The sequence below is a fragment of the Hemitrygon akajei genome, chromosome 30 (genome assembly GCF_048418815.1).
Source record: "Hemitrygon akajei chromosome 30, sHemAka1.3, whole genome shotgun sequence".
In the NCBI taxonomy this organism is placed as follows: domain Eukaryota; kingdom Metazoa; phylum Chordata; class Chondrichthyes; order Myliobatiformes; family Dasyatidae; genus Hemitrygon; species Hemitrygon akajei.
Genome location: NC_133153.1, coordinates 32069871 through 32092660, shown reverse-complemented (window position 1 = coordinate 32092660; position 22790 = coordinate 32069871). Strand labels below are relative to the sequence as shown.

The 22790-nt window shown below is 41.1% G+C and overlaps 1 protein-coding gene across 3 annotated transcripts in view; it reads left to right on the top strand.

The window, feature by feature from the left end:
• acana (aggrecan a) overlaps nucleotides 1–22585 on the top strand; it is a 108724-nt gene extending 86139 nt beyond the window's left edge. The window contains exons 14-20 of one of the 3 annotated variants that reach the window (XM_073032557.1): nucleotides 2226–2339; nucleotides 7177–7335; nucleotides 8919–9001; nucleotides 9800–9944; nucleotides 14669–14851; nucleotides 18914–19023; nucleotides 20108–22585. In XM_073032557.1, the coding sequence (XP_072888658.1) occupies nucleotides 2226–2339; nucleotides 7177–7335; nucleotides 8919–9001; nucleotides 9800–9944; nucleotides 14669–14851; nucleotides 18914–19008 (779 nt within the window). In that variant the 3' untranslated portion in view covers nucleotides 19009–19023; nucleotides 20108–22585. Of the gene's footprint in view, nucleotides 1–2225; nucleotides 2340–7176; nucleotides 7336–8918; nucleotides 9002–9799; nucleotides 9945–14668; nucleotides 14852–18913 lie in introns of all 3 variants that reach the window. The other 2 variants (XM_073032556.1, XM_073032558.1) reach the window with 2 other exon arrangements.
• Nucleotides 22586–22790: the final 205 nt, after the last annotated feature.

Here is a 22790-nt window from a genome sequence, read left to right as displayed (position 1 = left end):
ACCGGAAGATTAGATCTCATTAAATTATTTGTTTCTTTGCCCTCATTTGCAAAGAAAAATGTTTTGCTCTGGTATTTGTAGATACTAACTCTTTTGCTAGTTTGTTCAACAGTTATTTTGCACTACCTTTACAAAAAATTTGCATTCAGTTTTAAGGGTTTGGTTCATGTAGACACTGAAAATTTACAGTTTCAGACAGTGTTGCTTTGCCGCCGGCTAAAGTCAGCTACCGCATTTACCTCTCAGACTCATGAAGCCTAAGTGACCTAGACGCCATTTTGAATACTATGTATGCTCCTGATCCAACCTTCTGTAGCCCTAAACTCTCGCAGCACTGTAACACTCTGCTTTTAGCAGGTACTAATGAAAGGGGGACGCTTGTATACTTTTCTACAGACCTCCGTCTTGAGCCATGTGTGATGATGCTGCTGAAAAGATGCATGTTGACTGTAGCTTTAAGAATATAAACAAGGCAAAAAAAATAGACTATTTAGCTCACAAGTTAGATATTTTAAAAGTTCAAATGTCTAAGTTCAAAATACACTTATTTTTAAAGTATGTATAGATTATACAACCTTGAGATTCATCTCCAAACAGGCAGCCACAAAACAAAGAAATCTGAAAGAACCCATTAAAAAAAGAGGACCATTGAACTCCCAATGTACAGAAAAAAAAAGACAAAGCATGCAAACAGTAAATGCAAAAAAAAAAGCGTTCTAAACTAAAGACCACAGAGTCCGACTCCAGACCCTTAGCAGAGCAGTGAGATTAACCATCCCATCCCTCACTTCAAGACCTGACATCATGTCCTTTTCAATCTGGCCCAGCACCTATATCATCATCCAAACATCAGATTCAGTCGCTTCGATATGCTCTGGGGCCTGCACCCTGCCACCTCAATTTGGTCTGTACCCGATCTTTCCAATACAGCCCAGCACCTCAATCTTCATCCAAACAAAGCAGGATTATGCCTTTAAACACGTTCACCTAAAAAACCCAATTATTTTCAATGTTTAAAATGTTCTGTTTTTGCTTTCAATTCCTTGAATCAGGAATCCTAACTTATGCAACAATTCTACAAATGACAGTTGTCTTAGGTATCAGTGAATGAATCTGGATAGTTACATTCAGTAATTTCTTCGCTGGTGGATTATTGTAAAACAACCCCAAATGGACACTGTTTCCAGAGTTATGCTCAAAGAGATGTCTATCGAAAGGTCTCTTAAAATTACATCTAACTCCACTTATTTCTCCTGCATCACATTCCAAATACCAACCTTTCCTCTCAGATCACATGCAATGAAAGTTTCTTCATTACTAATTGGCTATAAATTGGCAATTTGCACAAGGCCACTGACTGGTTTGCTAATCAAAGGGTCATTCTTCCACAAAAAGTCATGATGCACAAGTCTGAAGCATTGTAGAGGGAATTTGACTTGGCCTAACCATTGACTGAGGAAAAGTTAATACTGCCTCAAGTAGACAAACATTCAATAGAAAAGACAATCTTTTGTCCCGTTATGTCTGTGCTTACTCTCCATAAAAAAATACAGATTACGTCTTCCCCAATTGCTTTCCTTATTTTGATAAATTCAGAACTCTGTTCTGTTTTATAATTTTAGATATTTAGATACTTTCGAATTTAAGGGTGCTGATATTGAAGACTATGTGTTATTATTACAAAATCCAACTGGTCACTGGACTGAACAAGTTGCTCTGAACTGGTCCCGCTCCACACCGATTGAATTAGTGGGCTCAGACCTATTTTGTTAATAGCATGCAGTAACTTCACCTCTACATTCCAAAATATGTGGTTAGAGGTCATTCCAAGTGAATATTCCAGTGGAGAAGATGAGACCACTATTCCAGGCAAAACTTTTCTATCACCCTACTTGGGTTCTAAAATCCTTAATTCACGTTCCTAAGAGGTAAACAGGCAAGCATAACTGAAGCAAGATGAGAATAAAAATAGGGAACTGGGTGGAAAGATAAATAAAGTGATTACCAGCTGATAATGGTAACATTTCCATTCAGAGGTTCCCTCAAGCAAATAGTCAGGTTTAAATTGTTCAGCATGTATCTCTGGCTAAAACATCACTCATGACTGCAAATGGATGCCTCCAGAATAAGTGTACAGAGGAAGCCCCTTTCTCTTTCTCTTTCTCCCATCCCTGTTGAAGTATTCCCTGCTTGAAATCCTAATGGCAGAACTTGATTTCTTGCAGACATTGACGAGTGCCACTCGAGCCCTTGTCAGAATGGAGCTACCTGTATCGATGGCATCGACTCTTTCAAATGCTTGTGCCTACCCAGCTATGGAGGGGACCTCTGTGAATTTGGTACGAGAAAGAGGCTTCAGCTAATTCTACTAACAGCTTACAAACACTAGCCCAACTTCGTGAGGGCAACTTGTTCTGGGTTTGACTTTTCATTGTATTTCTTTTTGTTTCAGATTAACCTTCGCTTTCATTCTTAGGGACTCGACTGTGATTTTTCTGATAGTTTGTACACAACAATGATAATAATCACTCAAACTTCTCAATGTACTAGATGGTTCTATTCACTGCAAGGAACCCTTCCTCTCTTTCCCATGAAGGCAATACCCTGGCAAAAAGATAGGCCCACTAACTTCTTAAAACTACTCTGTGAAACTTTGTTCTATCCAAATAAGAAGATTCACCTTAAATATTATTATAAGTTACTGATAATGTTTGAACATGTAAGAAATAAGTTTTGGCACGGTGATTAATAAAGCCAACTATAGTTTGCCAAGTTTTCAAGCACATCAGCATTGGGCTAATGAGAATGCAACGAGGAATGATCTGACTCCCAGATTCATGAATTTCTGACGATTTTATTGGTAAATTTTTCCAGAAGGAAAATCAATCTGGGTGGACCAACAAGGAGATAAGTTAGTGTACCTTAAGTCTGCATCTCCACTCTCCTCAGTTCCAATATACATTTTCCCCACTCTCTCCTGAGGATACTGATTGGTGCTTTCTTCTTCAGCTTTCAGTTGCCAGCCGTGACCGTTTTACATACTTGATATTTTCTTTGCATTCCTTTTCTGACCAGACGCGCTGAGCCAATTCTCCAGAAATGCCCAAACCGAGATCCTCAGAGTTGGAAAAAAATGCAGCAGATAAAACCTGGAATCAAATTGTTATTTATGGCCCTGTACTACACCATGTTTGTTTTTAACCTGTCAGGTACGGGGATCTGGAGGGAGCAAAGACCCTTTGCATTCACCTTTATAGTGCAAAGTATTATGTGTGACCCAAGGGAATCTGAGACATTATAGTAAATTCCCATTCTCAGACTTCAATAAATCTAATAATTCTGTGCATCAATCCATTTCAATCCATCAATCCATGATTAGACATTGGGGATATTGTCTAATCTTTATTTAGTTCAGACAAGGTGAATGCCTCATTGCCAAGCAACACACACAAAATGCTGGAGTTTGGAATTGAATTCTGAACTCAAGAAAGGCCTGAGCTGTAATAGCATTGCACTAACCACGATGGGACTTTGGCTCCCATTTATACTTTTGGTATGACACAAAAGAAATGATAAACAGAAAGGCCAAGTTTCTCTGTTCCAACCGAACTACCGTATGATCAGAGTTGTTCTGCCAAATTCCACACATAGCGAGAAGCTATAATGCTAAAAAGAACACACATCCACATATTATTAGGTTGGGCTCAGCTGAGATTACCAAAGGCTGCAGGTATGAAGAATGGTCATCTGATTATCATCGATGAGTAGGTTTGGAAGAAAGGGGTAAAAAAGTTGTGTAAGATGGTGTCAGTGATCCAGTGAATTCCTATTTAAAAACTGTATCCAACCTCATTATTATTGTCATTATTGATCATCCAAAGTTCCCTCTCTTATTGCTATGGAATTCATACTTTGTAAACTGGGATTTTCATCTCACAATACCCTTTTGCTTCGGCTCTTGAATTAACAAGTTCATGATAAAAGATTGAATGCTTACTTTAGTCCATAAATTAACAACTAAGCCCACATTAAATGCCATATTAACTGAAACTTTCAGTGGAACAAAAATCCTGAGCATGGGTTAGATATATGAATAACTTTAATAAAGTTTACCATAATGAAAGTTTACAATCAACAGTCCTATGAGTTGTGATTTCCACTTTCTATTGCCTCTCTAACTTGATATCGACCTTATCAAAAACATTTGATTTTATTTTGGTGATCTGAAGTTTAAGTTAGTTTAGAGTCAAGGCTGTTAGCCGGGTATTAACAAGATGCCTCAGCTCAGGTTGTATGTCAGGAGAGAGACTTCCATTCAATTGAAGCAAATGAATTCGCTGGTCAGCATTGGCAGAGTGGTTAAATAAATAGACTTTAGCTCATTGAGATTAAGAATTTTACCAATGGACAATAGAACCTGTGCTATAATGTTGATATGAGGCACGAGGATAAATCTTCACTTGTGATCCAACCTCAGTATAAAAGGTCCCATTTTCCACTTCATGTGTTGTGGCCAAACTATCATAGATCACCTAGATCTTTGTAAAGCTGCTTAAAATTCGAACCTTTATAACAATTGTCTTCTTTTCCATCTAATATTGCTCATAGTCCCTTTGGCAAAATTTTCACCATGATTCAACGGCAATGCTTCATCTTGCAAAAGTAAAACACTGCAGACACAGAAAATCTGAAATTTAAAAAAAAGTAGAAATATAAGTGGTAATAGACTGGATCTGTGGAACAAAATTAACATTTCAGGTAGATGGCTTTTCCTCAGAACAGTTTTGTCTCTCCTGAAATGCTGCTTGACCAGCAGATTTTATTTCTGTTTTTCATCCTGTTGCTGTGGTTTCTCCTCCAGCACTGACTGGGACAGTACCTTTGGTTTCTTGATAAACCCTGCACTGAAACTTGTAGGAGGAAATGGCGACAGATTATTGTTTGCTCTTGTGTTGCTTCCCTCAATTTTTATGGACAGCAATTGAGCTCTTATTTTGTGAACAATTCCCGCTGTGAATATTGTAAATTCAGAAAATTAACAGTTATGTTTGAAGAAAATAATAGGCATCTATACTTAATGTTACAACAGATTTAATGACCAGATGTGTATCTTCCTCTCTCCCTTTTACTTTCAATAATACTGTTTGTAAGAATGAAGGTTTCAACAGCTTGTTTGGTGTTAATATCAATTTATTTTGCTTGAATCTTATACTCAGATTGTTATGTGTTGTAACGCCAAAATATAAAGACTAATCAAAGTAAAATGTCTGGAATAACATATCTAACTTCATGTTTACTTTAAGTTAAACGTGCACATATAATGTGGTGGTGTCATGATGTATGCTGTTCACTTATTTTTACATATAACCCATAATGAATTATATAAACAAACAAGAATGCTTAATCAAACAATATATTTACAATACTACTAAAACATTAAATACACAGCACAGATTGTTAGTTAATCTGTTTCTTTCTGCCATCTCCTGAAGATGTCCACCTATGGTCAGCTTTCAGATCATCCATTTATCTAATCTTCCGTCAGGATTTTAATCTGTCAATGATCCACGTAGCAAGCAAAATAAATATTTTAGTGTGGTCTTTTCATTAAACTATCTGCACCTCTCAGTGCTTCAGGGTTCAAGGGGCAACAGGTAATGCTGTCCTTAACTCGTTATATTGTCCGAACTGAGGCCAGATCAAGGTGAAAATTCTGCCATTAATCTTAACAATTATTGCAGGTTTGCCTGGTTCGTGGTGTTATTTGAATATATATTACTGTTGATCTGATGATGTCTTTGAAGTTTTAAACTCTTTTCATCGTTGACAATAACTTTCTCCAGTGTTTTAGTAGTTGTGTTCCGCATTCATTGGGTTTATGTCATTTTATACGCTGATTTAAATAATTAAGCAGATGATTCTGGGAAACGTGATGCTCTAATATGTTGTTTTGCTCTAGGGTTGCATTTCCAGGAAAATAGGAATTAATGAATCAATAATTAGAGTATTATATGTCGGAGATGCATTACTGACTATGCTAGGGAGCTGGTGCGAAACCAGCAATGAGTTCTTCACAGCTCAGTGAGGCCTGGTGGGGGTCACGATGGGACAAGCGTCGAGGCCCTTCAGCAGTGAAACGTGGGCCATTGCTGGGTATTCACCGAGCCGATTCCAACGACAGGCTGCCCACTTCCTTCGCTCTCTCTGGGGTGGGATGGAACCTGTTATCTCCACCGCTGTTTGCTTGTCTGCACAGCTCTCCCCAGCCCAGGGATTTTTCTGCCATGACAAGCATGGTGGTAGAGGAGATACAGCAGCTTCCGTCACACCCAAAAGGAGACGATGAGGAGGCTGGCAGCATGGAACAAGAACTGCCAGTCTCCAGCATTGCGCAGGCCATGCTCTGGCACTGGCAAACTGCTTGCCCCATACTTCACAGGGAGACCCTCTATACAGAGAACTCAAGGAGCTTCATTGACAGAGGAGCTCAGAGGGTGGGGATTTCCACCAGTTCTCTGCAATACACACACCAAGCGTGTGCCATTTAGAAGTATGGGGGAACTGGAGGGCCAAGACCACTATAGCAAACACGAGGAAATCTGCAGATGCTGGAAATTCAAACAACAACACACACAAAATGCTGGTAGAACACAGCAGGCTAGGCAGCATCTATAAGGAGAAGCGATGTCGATGTTTCGGGCCGAGACCCTTCGTCAGGACTATAGCAAATCAGCTTTCTGCAGGAGCGCATTAAGTGAAATCCAGTGCAGCAGCAAAAGAGTCTGCGGCCTCTTCTATATGCTTTGTTTGAGTAGGAGCTATCATTGAAATGGTATGAAATGTGTCATATTTAAAACATTCAAAAGAACAAACCTCAAATTAACATGTCACAAGTCACATGACAATTGTCCAATTTGGACCAGTGTTTAAACTTTACCACATTTGCATTGCACTGCACATGAGTTAATGAGTGACAGCACAGCAAGATTTTGTTCAAGGCATTGTTTTAAATCTTCCTGGGTTTAAGGGAATGCGCTTCTGAAATCTTAAATGTGTTGTAATCTGTTTATTCGGATTTTTGATATCGTATTCATGAATGATGTTTCAGACGGGTGCTGAGCTCAGTAGTAGAGGGTTTTAATGAGCAGTGTGTAATGGACAAATTTTGTTCTGTAGATGTGGAGAAGTGTGAAGTTGGTTGGGCTAAGTTTCAGGGTCACTGTTACAAGCACTTCGTTGACAGACAGACTTGGGAAGAAGCGGAGCACCAGTGCAGGAAGCATCAGGCTCACCTGGCCAGCCTCATCACTCCAGAGGAACAGGCGTTCGTTAACAGTGAGTATATGGTATATTTATACGGATCACTCCTTATGTTACAGTCAGTCACATCACTTCGCCCTGCAGCACACACAAAATGCTGGAGGGACTCAGCAGGCCAGGCAGCATCTATGGAAAAAAGTACAGTCGACGTTTCGGGCCGAGACCCTTCGGCAGGTTTGGAGGACAAAAAGTTGAGGGTGTAGATTTAAAAAGTAGGGGAATGGAGAGAGAAGCACAAGGTGATGGGTGAAACCGGGAGGGGGAGGGATGAAGTAAAGAGCTGGGAAGTTGGTGAAAGAGGTACAGGGCTGAAGAAGGAAGAGTCTGACAGAAGAGGACAGAAGGTCATGGAAGAAAGAGAGGGGGAGGAGCACCAGAGGGAGGCGATGGGCAGGCAAGGAGATAAGGTGAGAGAGGGAAAAGGGGATGGGGAATGGTGAAACGGGGGCATTACCGGAAGTTGGATAAATCGATGTTTATGCCATCAGGTTGGTGGCTACTCAAACGGAATATAAGGAGTTGTTCCTCCATTCTGAGTGTGGCCTCATCACGACAGTAGAGGAGGGAATGGACTAACATGTCAGAAAGGGAATGGGAAGTGGAATTAAAATGGCTGGCCACTGGGAGATCCCACTTCTTCTGGTAGACAGGTGCTCGGCAAAACGGTCTCCCAATCTACGTCGGATCTTTTAGATATACTAATATTGCTGTAATTTATTTTAATATTCAATATAACCTATCGGCTCCTCCAGTCTTTGCTTATAAACATATATACTCAGTGGTTACTTTATTAGGCATACCTGTACACCTGCTTATTAATGCAAATATTTGATCAGCCAATCATGTGGTAGCAACTCAATGCATAAAAGCATGCAGACATGGTCAAGAGGCTCAGTTGTTCAGACCAAACATCAGAATGTGGAAGAAGTGTGATCTAAGTGACTTTGACTGTGAAATGATTGTTGGTGTCAGACAGGGTGGTTTGAGTTTCTCAGAAATGCTGATCTCCTGGGATCTTCACATAGAGCCTTCTCTAGAGTTTACAGAGGATGGTGCAACAAACATCCAGACGGCAGCAATTCTGTGGGCGAAAACGCCTCTTTAATGAGAGGGCTCAGAGGAGAATGACCAGTCTGGTTCAAGCTGACAGGAAGGCGACTGTAACTCAAGTAACCATGTGTTACAACAGTAGTGGGCAGAAGAGCATTTCTGAGCACACAGCACATCAAACCTTGAAGAGGATGGGCCTCTGCAGCAGAGGTCCATGAATGTACACTCAGAGGACACTTTATTAGGTACAGGATGTATCTGGTAGTGTGGCACCTGAGTGTATTTATCAACTGCTGACAGTTCTGTGATGTACCTCCCCTCTCTTCCTCCTTAGTACTCTGATGGTCTGCTTATTTAGCCTAACTCTCAATACATAAAACTGGAGAATTATTGAGCTGGATGGCTATAGTTGATCAAATACTAGCTCAGATACTATCAAGAAATATCAGTGTACAAGCTGTTTATTTTGGTTTTGCAAGTAGTTCCATGACACTTCTTCTGTCAGAGCCTTTCCTAGTGACGCCGATCCTTTTACTGTCATCTTGCAGGTTATGCCCAGGATTATCAATGGATCGGATTGAATGATAAGACAATAGAAGGAGATTTCCGATGGACAGATGCCAGCCCACTGGTGAGTTTTTGGCCTCAGATCACCTGGCCATCTTTTATTTTTCAAAAGGAAGCATAGCTTTCCTGAGAAAAGTTAGCTCAGGGGAAATAAGAGCAAGAAACACTGTCCGGGAAGCATGTGAAAATGAAAAGCAAAATTTAGCAGTGAATAATTGATTGAACCTTTAATTGATTGTTGAAGAGGCCAGCTGCAAAATAAAGCCATTGTTTTACCCTACTATGAAGCAGTCACCTCAGAGAGCAACATTGGAATAATGGCTGGCCACGGTTGAAGAAAGAATAACATGTCATATTGTCATTGATCAGACATGTCCAAACTGTTAAATGCGATAATATTCACATGGTCCTTTTTTTCTGCAAAATTGGTGTCATGGAGACCCTGGAGTTAAATTTCAACCATGTTGCACGTTACCAATTATGTAAATGAAGCACATGATCTAGGGAAATTCCAGCAATCCACATAATTTCTGATCTTCTGATACACATATTGAACTTTTCTGAGCCTATACTGGTCCTTAAATTACCTTCTCAAAGAGATTTCTAAAGGAGAGTCCGAGATTACCAGAGTATACAATATAAATCCTGAGCTGAAAATCATAGTGATGTTAGTAATGAACCGACATATGCAACGTTAATTAATTTCTCAGCAACATCAGTTTTCCTGTTTCAACCTATTGTGTTTTTATTTCCAACGTCTACAGGTTTGTTTGATTTTGATCCCACAGTGCACTGTAGTGAAATGGTGTTGTTATGTAGCTGTTATTTCGGGATGCAGTCAATCATTCTTTCTCTCAAATAGTTATACGAGAACTGGCGGCCCAATCAACCTGATAGCTTCTTCAGATCTGGTGAAGATTGCGTGGTCATGATATGGCACGAGAACGGCCAGTGGAATGACGTTCCCTGCAATTACCACTTGCCGTACACCTGTAAGAAGGGAACGGGTAAGTTGGGTACCACCTGTGCTGTAACATCTGTAGAACACAGTACAACACAATTCAGGTCCTCAGTCCATGATGTTGTGCTGACCCTTTAACCTACTCTAAGATCAATCTAACCTTTCCCTCCCTTATAGCCCTCCATTTTGCTTTCATCAATGAGCCTATCTAAGAGACTCATAAATATCCCCCATGTATCTGTCTCAACCACCACCCCAAGCAGCACATTCAATGCACCCACCACTCTCTGTGTAACAAACCCCCTGACATTACCCCTATACTTTTCCCCAATTACCTTATGCCCTCTCATATTAACCACTTCCACCCTGGGAAAAAGGTGCTGGCTGTCCACTCTGTCTATGCCTCTTATCATCTTATATACATCTATCAAGACACCTCTCATCCTCCTTTGTTCCAAAGAGAAAAGCCCTTGCTCTCTTAACCTACCCTCATAAAATACATTCTCTGATAAATACTTGTGCGTCACATCAACGCTGTACCTACACTGTAACCTATGCTGTAGGGTGACGTGCACCTCTCCAGAAAAGTTCCTCACACGTCATGGCAATGCAGACCACAACAACTCTGATTGGTCCACTTGGTAGCATCACATTTCCTCCTACGCATTTCCGGTTGCTTCTTTGCCGCCGTGTCTGTAGGCTGTGCGTACACCGATGCAAAGTAGATGAACCAAATTGTCAAATCTACCTGCCGACATGCAAAAATGTTTGAAATGCATTTCCTCGTCCACGTCTCTCACAAAGAAACTCAACACGGTGACATTGAAACCCCACCGCCAACTGGCGTTTTGGCGCACACCAATGCATGCTCGCTACAGCGTAGAGCGACGCAGAAGTGAAAATCAGGGCTACAGCATAGGCTGCGGCGTAGCCCGTGTGCACAAATATAAATCAGCCTTCAGGCAGCATCCTGTTCTCTGAGACTATCTGATAAAACACATATTCTCCACACACTGATCCTGGCAGAAATCTGAAAACAACAAACTGACAGATTTTTATGCCAATTGGGGCCACTTAGCTCACTGATCTTTCTTCATTTTCACTGTCTGCCTTCCTGTCGTAAATCCCATTTCAGCTTGATACTTTTCCAGAATGCTTGACTCCTAAGGAGGATACCACACTATCCTCAATTTGTGCTTCATTCCCTTGACGAGGAGGCCAATAGTAGACATGCAGCCATCATTTTAATGACGGCCCAAGAGACCGCAGATAAGACCATAAGACAATCAGGCACAGTAACAGAATTAGGTCATTCAGCCCATTCAGTATTCCCAAGGCGAGTACTTAGGATGTGTGCAGCACAACTGACAGGTGTGTTTACTGACATTTTTAATCTCTCCCTCTCCCAGTGTAGAGTGCCCTCCTGCTTCAAATTATCCACCATTGTCCCTGTGCCAAAAAGACCAAGGTAACATGCCTGAACGACTGGTGGCCTGTTGCACTCACCTCAATAATAAGCAAATGCTCTGAGGGGTTGGTCAAGGATTACATCTGCAGCTTGTTACCCACCATACTAGGCCCCCTATAATTCACCTACCGACACAACCGATTGACAGATGATGCAATAGCCACTGCTCTACATACTGTCCTTACACACTTGGGAAGAAGGATGCTTATGTGAGAAAGCTGTTCTTGGACTACAGTTCCGTATTCAACACCATAGTTCAATCCAGGCTCGACTGGAAGCTCAGAGACATCGACCTTCACCGTGCCTTGTGCAGCTGGATCCTGGACTTCCTGGTTGTAAGAGTGAGCTCCCTCACCTTCACCCCTCTGACTGTCAATACAGGTGCTCCTCGGGGCTGTGTACTGTGTCCCCTCCTTTACTCCCTGTATACCCATGACTGTATTGCCACCCACAGCTCCAATCTGCTACTTAAATTTGCCAACGACATTACATTGATTGGCCTTATCTCAAACAATAGCAAGGTGGCCTACTGGGAAGAAATCATCTCTCTGACACAGTGGTGTCAAGAAAACAACCTCTCCCTCAATGTCGCAAAAACAAAGGAGCTGGTTGTGGACTACAGGAGGAATGGAGACAGGCTAACCCCTATTGACATCAATGGATAGGCAGTAGAGAGGGTAAACAGCTTTAAGTTCCTCGGCACCCACTTCACCGAGGACCTCACGTACTCTGTACACACCAGCTGTGTGGTGAAAAGGGCACAACAGCACCTCTTTCACCTCAGACGGTTGAGGAAGTTTGGTATGGGCCCCCAAACTCTAAGAACCTTCTACAGAGGCACAATTGAGAGCATCCTGACTGGCTGCATCACTGCCTGGTATGGGAACTGTACTTCCCTTAATCACAGGGCTCTGCAGAGAGTGGTGCGGACAGCCCAGCACATCTGTAGTTGTGAACTTCCCATGATTCAGGACATTTACAAGGACGGGTGTGTAAAAAGGGCCCGTAGGATCATTAGAACCCAAGTCATCCCAACCACAATCTGCTACCATCCGGTACTGCAGCATAAAAGTCAGGACCAACAGGCTCCGGGACAGATTCTTCCACCAGGCCATCAGACTGATGAATTCACACTGATCCGTGTGTACTCTATACTACATTGACTGGTCTATTTATTATAAATTACTATGATTGAACATTGCACATTTAGATGGAGACGTAGCATAAAGATTTTTACTCCTCATGTTTGTGAAGGCTGTAAGAAATAAAGTCAATTCAATTCAATCATCATTCATTTGTTATGTGCCTTATCATATGACATGGATGATCAGGGTCTTTCCATGACTGTGATTGTTCTGGGAAAATTTTTCTACAGAAGTGGTTTGCCATTGTCTTCTTCTGGGCAGTGTCTTTACAAGACGGGTGACCTCAGCTGATATCAATACACTTCAGAGATTGTCTGCCTGGCATCAGTAGTTGCATAACCAGGATTTGTGATATGGACCAGCTGCTCATACGACCGTCCATCACCTGCTCCCATGGCTTCACATGACCCAGATCAGGGGAGGCCAAGCAGGTGCTACACCTTGCCCAAGGGTGACCTGTAGGTTAGTGGAGGGAAGGAGCATTTTACACCACCTTTGGTAGAGAGGTGTCTCCACCCTGCCACACATTTGATCATGGCTGATTAATTTTCCCTCTCAACCCCATTCTCTTGCCTTCTCCTCATAATCTTTGCTGCCCTTATTAATCAAGAACCTTTCAATCTTTGCTTTAAATGTAACCAATGACTTGGCCTCCAAAATTAACTCCACAGATTCACCACCCTCTGGCTAAAGAAATTCCTCCTCATCTCTGTTCTAAAGGGTCCTCCTATATGAGGTTGTGGCCTCTGATTCTAGACTCCTACAACAGTACAGATGGTGAATTTGTTGCATCATTTTAATGATGTTAGTTACAATTTCAGAAATCTTTTTAAACAAGAGGATACAAGAAGGCAATAAACAACCATCCATCTGATTATTTGGTTGGATGCAAACATGCAAATGACCATCTAATATTGGTCCATCAAGGGCATTATAAAAACCATAAGCCAAGGATAAAATGCCCTGAAGATTTATTTGAATTTTAGAGTATAGGCAGCTCTTTCATAATGGGTAGGAGAACAAAAATAAAATGGACACATTCAGGCACATGAATACCCATGGTAGTTATATAGTTGTAATACTACTTTCACTCCCTTTTTTTGAGATTAGAAAGAAGAATGGGCAGTGGGGTGGAGGAGGTATAAGGCACTTCTTCCCTCCATTAGCCTGTACGTCACCCTTGGACAAAGTGTAGCACCTGCTTAGCAAACCCCGCCCCGATCAGGGTCACAAGAAGCCATGGGAGCAGGTGATGGATGGTCATATGAACTGCCGGTGCATATCACAAATCCTGGTTTTGCACCCAGTGACGCCAGGCAGACAATCTCTGAAGAGTATTGATAATGGCTGGGGTCACCCGTCTTGTAATGGTAGAAAAATTTGCAATCAACAATCATGGTCATGAAACGACTATGATGGCCCACATTAGATGACACGGCACATGATGATGATGATAAAGAAGAAAGCATGTTTGACAAAAATTTGAGGCAATTTCGAAACTCTCCACCGTTGACACAGGATCTATTTACCTGAAAAGTAGAATAGACTTTTCAAAGCTATTAACACTTCCAGTCACTTTCTGATCCAAGGTCAGTCGTGGACACTTACTCAAAATTAAAGACAGGGGTTATGATATTTTAAAGCAAAATTAATTTAACCAAGTATATACACATATCAGCAAACATTAGGCATAACTTCTTGGATAGATGCCCAGATTATTTCATTGAAAGAGATCTATTTATATCACCTCATAAATGCTTCACACAAATCAAATTATATCCGAGCACAATAATCACTCACAACTTAGTCAACAGTGCTGCCACTTTGGACCCAGTAACACAATGAATAATGAGTTTATTGACTAATTGATCTTTGATTTCTTTTTCTTCTGGTGTTAATTTGAGAGAAGAATGTAGTGTGAGCTTGTTTCTCAACTTTTCAATTAAGTTAATGAGATCTTCAGCATCCATCTGAACTGAGGGTCTGGTTGCATGGATTTTCCTGGAGAAAGACATTGCAATCAGCAATGGGTCATCTCAGCGCGAAATAAGAATGAGTTGGCTATTTGAGTTAGATAGGTTAAGATGAATTTGGGATATCAACAATCCGTGACATTTTAAATAACAGTCTTCATTTTCCCCTTCCCCTACCCACCAGTTGCTTGTGGCCAACCTCCAGTGGTGGAACATGCCAAAACCTTTGGAAAGAAGAAAGATCGTTTTGAAATTAACTCCTTGGTACGGTATCAGTGTAAAAGTGGGTACTTACAGCGTCATTTCCCCAATATCAAATGCCAGCCAGATGGCCAATGGGAGAAGCCAAGAATAGTCTGCATAGACAGTAAGTACAAATTATACTGCTCTTCAGTTTTTCCATGTTCTCTTTTAGACCACAAGACATCAGAGCAGAATAAAGCCATTCAGCCCATCGAGTCAGCTCCGCCTTTCGATCATAGCTGATTTATTATGCCTCTTAGCCCCATTCTCCTGCCTTCTGCCCATAACCTTTGGCACCTTGCTAATCAAGAACCTATCAAATACCGCTTTAAATATACCCAATAACTTGCATAGATTCCTCATGCTCTGGCTAAAGAAATCTCTGTTCTCACTTCCCTGCATCACTCTCCACCTTCAAAGTACATATTCCAATTAATTCTGATAAACCAAAAAATATAGCAAAGAGGTCGTGGAGATGATGTAATAGGAGGACGGTATGGTTGGTTCTGTGGAAATGGGTTGAAGGATCATTCAATGTTCCTAATATCCTATGCTCCAACTTTGTTTAATCATCTCTTGCTATCTGAAGTTACTATGAACCTGGTAACCTAGATGAACCTAGATGATCCCTTTCCTTCCACTTCAAGGTATCACTGTGTGCGAGAGATATGTGCAGTTGAAGAATACCTATGTGACGAACATAAATCTCACCATTCTTTTCAATCCACTGTGCACTCTGATAGTGCTTGCGTTTTGTCCAAATTAATCTCCTGAAGGATCTATGCAAATACAGGAGAATACCTGGGAAATATTTTCCATTCTATTCCAGACAGGAAATCCAACAGCATGATTCCTTTCTTGCCACTTGGATGAAATTAAAAGGGCAGGTGGTGCGAGTGATCATAATAGCTTGGTTCCATACCCTGAAGGGATGCAGAAAGAAAATGACATTATCAAAAGGCTGAAATTGGAAACCAGATAGCTATCCATTCGAAAATACTTAACATTCCGTGTTACCAAGCATCTGCAGGAAAAATGTTGCATTTAATCTATGAGATTTAGGGTGAACATTTATTTAAATTCCATCGCAGAACATGCCCTCTTTTCATTACTATCAACAGGGAGAAGGTGCAGGTGGCTGAAGACAAACACTCAACATTTTAAGAACAGCTTTTACCCCCTGTCATCAGATTTCTGAACAGACTGTGAAGCCATGAACACTGCTTTGCTAATCCTCCTTACCACTATTTATTTATTAATTTGTTTATTGGAATTTATCATAGTTTTTATGTCCTGTTCTGTTCTGCAGCTACCAAACATCAAACACAGTATCATGGTAGCAGTGATACGTTGAAGTGGATATCATGCTAATACAGAGCATCAGAGTTTGGAGTTCAGTGGGTTGCTGGGCAATGTGTCTCTAAGGGCTGGAAGAGCCTGTTCTGCAGTGATCTTACAGTAAAATTTTAAAAATTAACAACATACGCCAGTGATAATAAGTCTGATTCTAATTCTGATGATGTTACAAAAAAATCCCCGGTATTTTAAGTCAGCAGATCAGGCACCATCTATGGAAAGGAATAAACAGTCAATGTTTCAGTCCAAGATCCTTCATCAGTAGCCTGAAACACTGACTGTTTATTCCTTTCCTTACATGCTGCATGAACTTCTGAGTTTCTCCAGCACAACTTACGGTATGTGTTATTCTGGATTTCCAGCATCTGCAGAATCTCTTGGGTTCCAGTATTAGGGTCGTGTTGCAATTGAACTAAAATATTACTTTGGCAGTTGCTCAGTCAGGTTTGACTAGCTTCCTAGAAGAAAGAGACACATCAGTCATTCACAGTCAAGAGAAAATCTGCAGATGCTCCTGCTGAATGCTCTTGGCATGAAACATCGACTGTACTCTTTTCCATAGATGCTGCCTGGCCTGCTGAGTTCCGCCAGCCTTTTGTGTCTGTCACTTGGATTTCCAGCATCTGCAGATTTTCCCTTGTTTGTGACTGGATTACTACACAGTGAAGTCTCTTCCAGGGATGCCTACCCTGAAGAAGTTTAAATCTTCCTTTCGGTGGGAGTTCAGTGAAACGCTCTCTCACTGCTCCCCCTCTGTGATCTCTGCGGCCTTCCTGTCCTACTGAATGGTCTCGGCCTGAAACGTCGACTATACTCTTCTCCATAGCCTGGCCTGCTGAGTTCCTCCAGTATTTTGTGTGTGTTATGTCAATCATTCTGATATGATTGGCAGTTTCTTTGTACCTATTGAGCAGCTCAGTATGCTTTGTTAGAAAATTTGGAATGAAGATTCAAAATGTTAAATAATACATGCAACCTAGTTTAAGCAAATGAAAAGAATATAGCAAATTACAAGCAGGGGTTGGCCACTGGAGCACTTCCCATAAGACCATAAGACCTTAAGGCATAGTAGCAGAATTAGGCCATTTGGCCCATTGAGTCTGCTCTGCCACTCCTCCATTCTTTCATTGGAAACAATTACTATTTAAGATCAAATTATGCTAAGAATTCCCTTGGTTGAGAACTGATGGCTTCAACTAAGAAGAGCTTTTTGTCGAGACATGAATGAGGTTAATAGGTGAAGTAACACCAACAAAAGTTTCAGTCTATCAATCTATTAAACTACTCTACAGTAGGATGGTCACAGTTAGTGGAATTAAGGACCAAGGGACGCAAAGCTATTGCCAGAAACACAGGTGTCAAACAAATGGTATTTATTAGTGAATGGAATAATTCACTGGAACCCAATGGCATGCTTTTCCATTTTAGCTCATTCAACAATCTGAGAACAAGTTGCATTTAAAATTGATTTCATGTTCAGTGATATTTTTCTCAAATTCGTTTACAAATCACTGGTGACGATTCCAATCTAGGGAGGGAGTCAATTGGAGTTGTAGAGTCAGAATCAGGTTTAATATCACCGGCATAAGTCGTGAAATTTGTTACCTTTGCGGTGGCAGTACAGTGTAAAACATGACAAACAAAAAAACTGAATTACAGTGAGCACATATACGTATATTAAATAGTTAAATTAAGAACAGTAGTGAGTTCAAAAGAAAACAGATTTTTTTTATAAAGTGGTGAGGTGGTGCTCACAGGTTCAATGTCCATTTAGAACTCGGATGGCAGAGGGGAAAGAAGCTGTTCCTGAATGGTTGAGTGTGTGTCTTCAGGCTTCAGTACCTCCTTTGTGATATTAACAATGAGAAGAGGGCATGTCCTGGGTGGCGAGGGTCCTTGATGACGGACGCCTCTTTTCTGAGGCACCACTCCTTGAAGATGTCTTGAACACTGCGGAGGCTAATACCCATGATGGAGCTGACCAATTTTACAACTCTCTGCAGCTTACTCCAATCCTGTGCAGTAGCTCCCCTCCCCCCTTACCAGACGGTGATGCAGCCAATTAGAATGCTCTCCACAATACATCCATAAAAGTTTTCGAGTGCTTTAGGTGACAAACAACATCTCCTCAAACTCCTGATGAAATATAGCATATAGCCACTGCCTTGCCTTCTTTGTAGAGTCATAGTGCATTACAGAACAGAGCAGGCCTTTTGGACCGTCTGTTCTGTGATGAACTATTATTCTGCATAGTCCCATCGACTGGCATCGAGACCATAGCTCTCCACACTGCTCCCATCCCTGTACTTAACCAAACTTCTCTTGAATGTTGCAGTCAAGCCCACCTTCCGCATTCCTGCTAGTAACTCCGCCAACTCGGAGCGAAGAACATCCCCCTAATATTCCCCTCAAACATTTCACATCTCACCCGTAACGCATGACCTCTAGTTCCAATCTCACCCAACCTCTGTGGAAAATTGTGCTTGTATTTACCCTACCTCTACCTTCATAATTTTGTGCACCTCTATCAAAAGGAGTCTTGGAGGGCTTTTGTGACCATTATGGTGGTGATAGGTGGCCTCCCGTTTGAGATTTTTGGAAGTATTCCAGCTTCAAGAGCAAGAGACAGTGATTGATTCATGTCGGTCTGGACAAAAATGCCCTTGAACTTTCTCATTCTTTCAAGGAACTGGGTACTTATGATAAATTTGACCTTCAATAAAACCTGATACAAACCTTGCCCAAGTTCTACTGATAACGCTCACCATTAATAATTCACGTGTGGTCAATACAAAGTTAAACCACTAACTTTTTATTTCTTTATTTGCAGCTGTCAAATATGCCCGCAGGCCCCAGAAGAGAATTGCTACAAGTAGGGCACATCCTCAGAAAGAATCAGTTGCTTCGTACAACTCTGACCCTTAAGTGGAAAAAAAAGATGTAATTCTATTTCAGAACATTTATATTAAGAAAAAATAATAATAATTTTGTCAGATAAGAGATTTGTTTTCCCAGCCAATATATAAAACACCAAAGCATCCCTAGATCCAATGCCTTTTTTTTCTCGATTTCAAGTCAAGCATTATCACTTGGGTTGAACTCTTCAATCTGTCACTGTGCCTTTGGGATGAGATGCTGAAGATTCTCTTTTCAACCTGCCACATGTCATAAGGAATACCGGATCAACTTTTAACAGCTGGACCCTCCCAGCTGAGATAGATCAACATAATTTAATACAATGTTGGAATGTAAAATGCCAACAGAATCATTCCCAAAAAAAATGCAACACATTCACAGATTTGTTATCAAAATGAGATGAAAATATAGTTTCTATGCTGTGAACACAAAAGCAACAGAACAATTGTCCTGATGCTATTCAACCAGGACCATGCGGTGCATGGTGTTATGGTCTCTTATTTGTTGAGGTGCGTAGTAGGAATTGGAGTGCTGACCCCATTGTCAGTTGCAGCAGACGGCTTCCAGTCTAAGTCTTGTTGCACAAAAACCTAGCATTTCATAACTTTCGAACTGGAAAACGAGCAAAAAAAGTAGGATTGGTTTATGTTTAGAGAACTGTGAGGGGGGGGAAATTTGTCCTTGAACGTGTAAAATAAAATATGAACGTTATATTTTATCCTGAGTAAAGAAAACAATAACAGCTTTAAAAATGTATTTCAGTGGAGAGAGAGAGAGAGAGAGAGAGAGAGTGTGTGTGTGTGTGTGTGTGTGTGTGTGTGTGTGTGTGTGTGTGTGTGTGTGTGTGTGTGTGTGTGTGTGTGTGTGTGTGTGTGTGTGTGTGTGTGTGTGTGTGTGTGTGTGTGTGTGTGTGTGTATTTTAATGAAACTGTGAATGTTTGGGAGACAAGGTGTATGCATGCAGCCAGAATAAGTACAGGAAAAGAAACTTTGCTGTTATTAAATTTTAGGAAATTCTTCTTCTTATTCCTTTCCGCGCATTCTGATGCATCGGGCGGCAACCTTTGCCATTTCTTTAGCATTTTTGTCTGTCTTTTTTTTTTACGAGGCCAAGTTGCCAGCTCGATACTCAGACCATCACAGATTGGAAGTGTGCAAGGAGCCGACCAGATTCGAACCCCAGACCACTCGCCTCAAAGTCCGGTGCAGATGCCTTAACAGCACCGGCCAGCTCAAGGGGACTGGAAACTGTAAACCGGTTTTGAAATTTGTGAAAAATAATTGATTAATTGACGTTCTTCCAAATATGAACCTTAATCTCAGAGAATTTATTTTGTTTTAAAGGGAAATATCTGTATTAGCAGCCACAAAGCTGTTTCCCTTTTTATTGAGTAAATCCCTTAAGATGCAGAAATTGAATAATCTACACTTCAGTGATCTTCTTAATGCCCACCTAATTTTTTGAGAGAGAATTAAAGTGAAGAAATGTCCTTCTAATCCTTGCATCTGCCTGGAACTCTGATCCAGGTTACTGGGATGAACCTCAACCCTCTTTCCAGACTCCTTGAACAAAATGCAAAGGTGACAGGCCATCTTCGGTCGAACTATACCCAAAATGCTCCTGGGAAATCCTGATGTCAGAAACAGAAATATCACACTGGCATTGATAAAGCTAATGTGATATTAGGACAGTATAAAAGAAACAGGTTATGCTAGACACCACCAATGCGTTCACAGCATCTGAGATAGGAATCCACATTAAGGGTCTAATGCCCCCTGCCCAACAAAGTTGGTAGTGTGATGTGTGGTACAGAATGATGGCATGACCTCTTTCTGACACTCATTAACTTGAACACAAGTCAGTTTACCATAATCTCAAAGCATCCGTTATCTTACGCCAGCGTCTTCAGCGCTGAGTGGTTTGATTCCACGCCAGTTGCAAACGCACGGTCAAAGCAAGCAGCCTATACCGGGAGATTGAGTTTCACGCAATCTTAGTGCAGAGGATTCTGTCTCTTCTTGCTTGTGCTGGAATGGATTCCAAGCCCTTTGTGCTGACAACGTGGGTACAGCCCATTCCACCAACAGTGAGAAAAGATAGTCAAACCTTCAGAGTGAGTCATTATTCCAGAAGCACCCCTCCCCCCCATTAACACTGTGATTAGTTGCTGGATCAACTTGCTCACAGTGAAAAAGTTCTCCCCTCTGACATATTCAACTCCAGACTAAAATTGGCTGGCAAAGGAAAGCGAGGAGTGAGCAGGGTACCATCAGATAGTCAGTGCCAGTTCTTCAATAAACAGCCTTGGGATAGGAATACAAGAAGAAAGGAAGTCCTAGAGCAATGGTCATTTATTGCCGAAAGGAAGCCGTGAAGCGGTAGTCGTTTATTGCCCTGTGGCTTTGTTTCCCAGATTGCATTGCAAACTAAAACATCTTCATTCTGCAGATCATTGCATTCTTCAGCTACTTCTGTTTCACATTTTCGCTTCATTCCTGATGACTCTTGGTGAAGTCTGCCATTCAGTTCTATCACTGAAGAAACCCAGCGCAAACAGCTCAGAGATGTTAAGGGAGTCCGTTCTTGCTGGGTTCGGTGGCCAGAGCTGCTAGAGCCCCACCAGCAGCACCAGCTTGCAATATATCTGACCTGCTTCTTCCGCTTTTAACAGATACAATATACCTGGAGATAACTTAATGACACAACGGAATTCCTCTAGGTGGTTGTTGTATCATTATGAGGACAACAGGTTAAAAATGAGCATTCAACTTTCTGTCAAAATTCATTTATTAAATAGAACTCATTCAAGATACCAAACACCAGCACTTGCACAGCAATCTTAGACTCAATAGCCTGCATTTATAGTTGCTTCTTTCTGAATAGTAACACTGAAATATTGCATCATTGATTCCACCAGTCTATTAAGTGGTTAAAATGGAATGATATTCAAACAACCTTAAGAAATAGTAATTAATTTTATTTTAAACCAATTTCAAATTTGTAAAAACTGCTTTTGAATTGATTTAGATCATTTCTCCAACGCAAGCTGTGAGGGAAATGGGGAATGTGCACACCTTGTTTTAGGTGTTCTATGTACACTCTAAGCAAGCCTGAATCAAGCGCTTCTAAATGTCTGTAGTCGGAGCATTGTATTTGCTGGTAAGAGGAACTGATTGTACACCCTGCATGATAGGATTGTACCAAATCTATGTGTTTTGCCATTTTGTAAGAGATGTTATTTTATTTAAAACATCAGCCCAACAATGCAGATGTTCATTCGAACGAGGCCCTGTATTAAGATGAGGAGCACATCCGCATAAATTGAATTGTGTGCAATAAACTGTATCCCATGTGACACCAACTCTCAACTAACCTGGTGACTTCCGGCATGTCTGATCCCGGCTGGAGAGAAATATATTGGGAGTTCTGTGTGCATGTTATGCATGTGTATTGTTGCCTGTTCAACAGAAGGGCCTTTTGTCTGCTGAACATCAGAAAGTGAATACTTGTTTCTAATGTGCCTTGTGACTGTGCACATATGTATTTAAATAAAGTCACTGTCACAGAACTGGAACTCTGAAAGCACAGTCATGCAAGTTTTGACTTCTTTATTAGACCATGTGTTAAGCTTAACGGTGTAGTGCCAACAAACCTCTCCCCCCCCCCCCACCCACCCCCACTTCTCATTTTTGTGTTGAATACAAACCTAGCTGCACTTTTGAACATGAACACAAACCTACAGCTGAATATTTTACAGGTTATTGGTCATCAGGGTACTTAGATTTCAAAC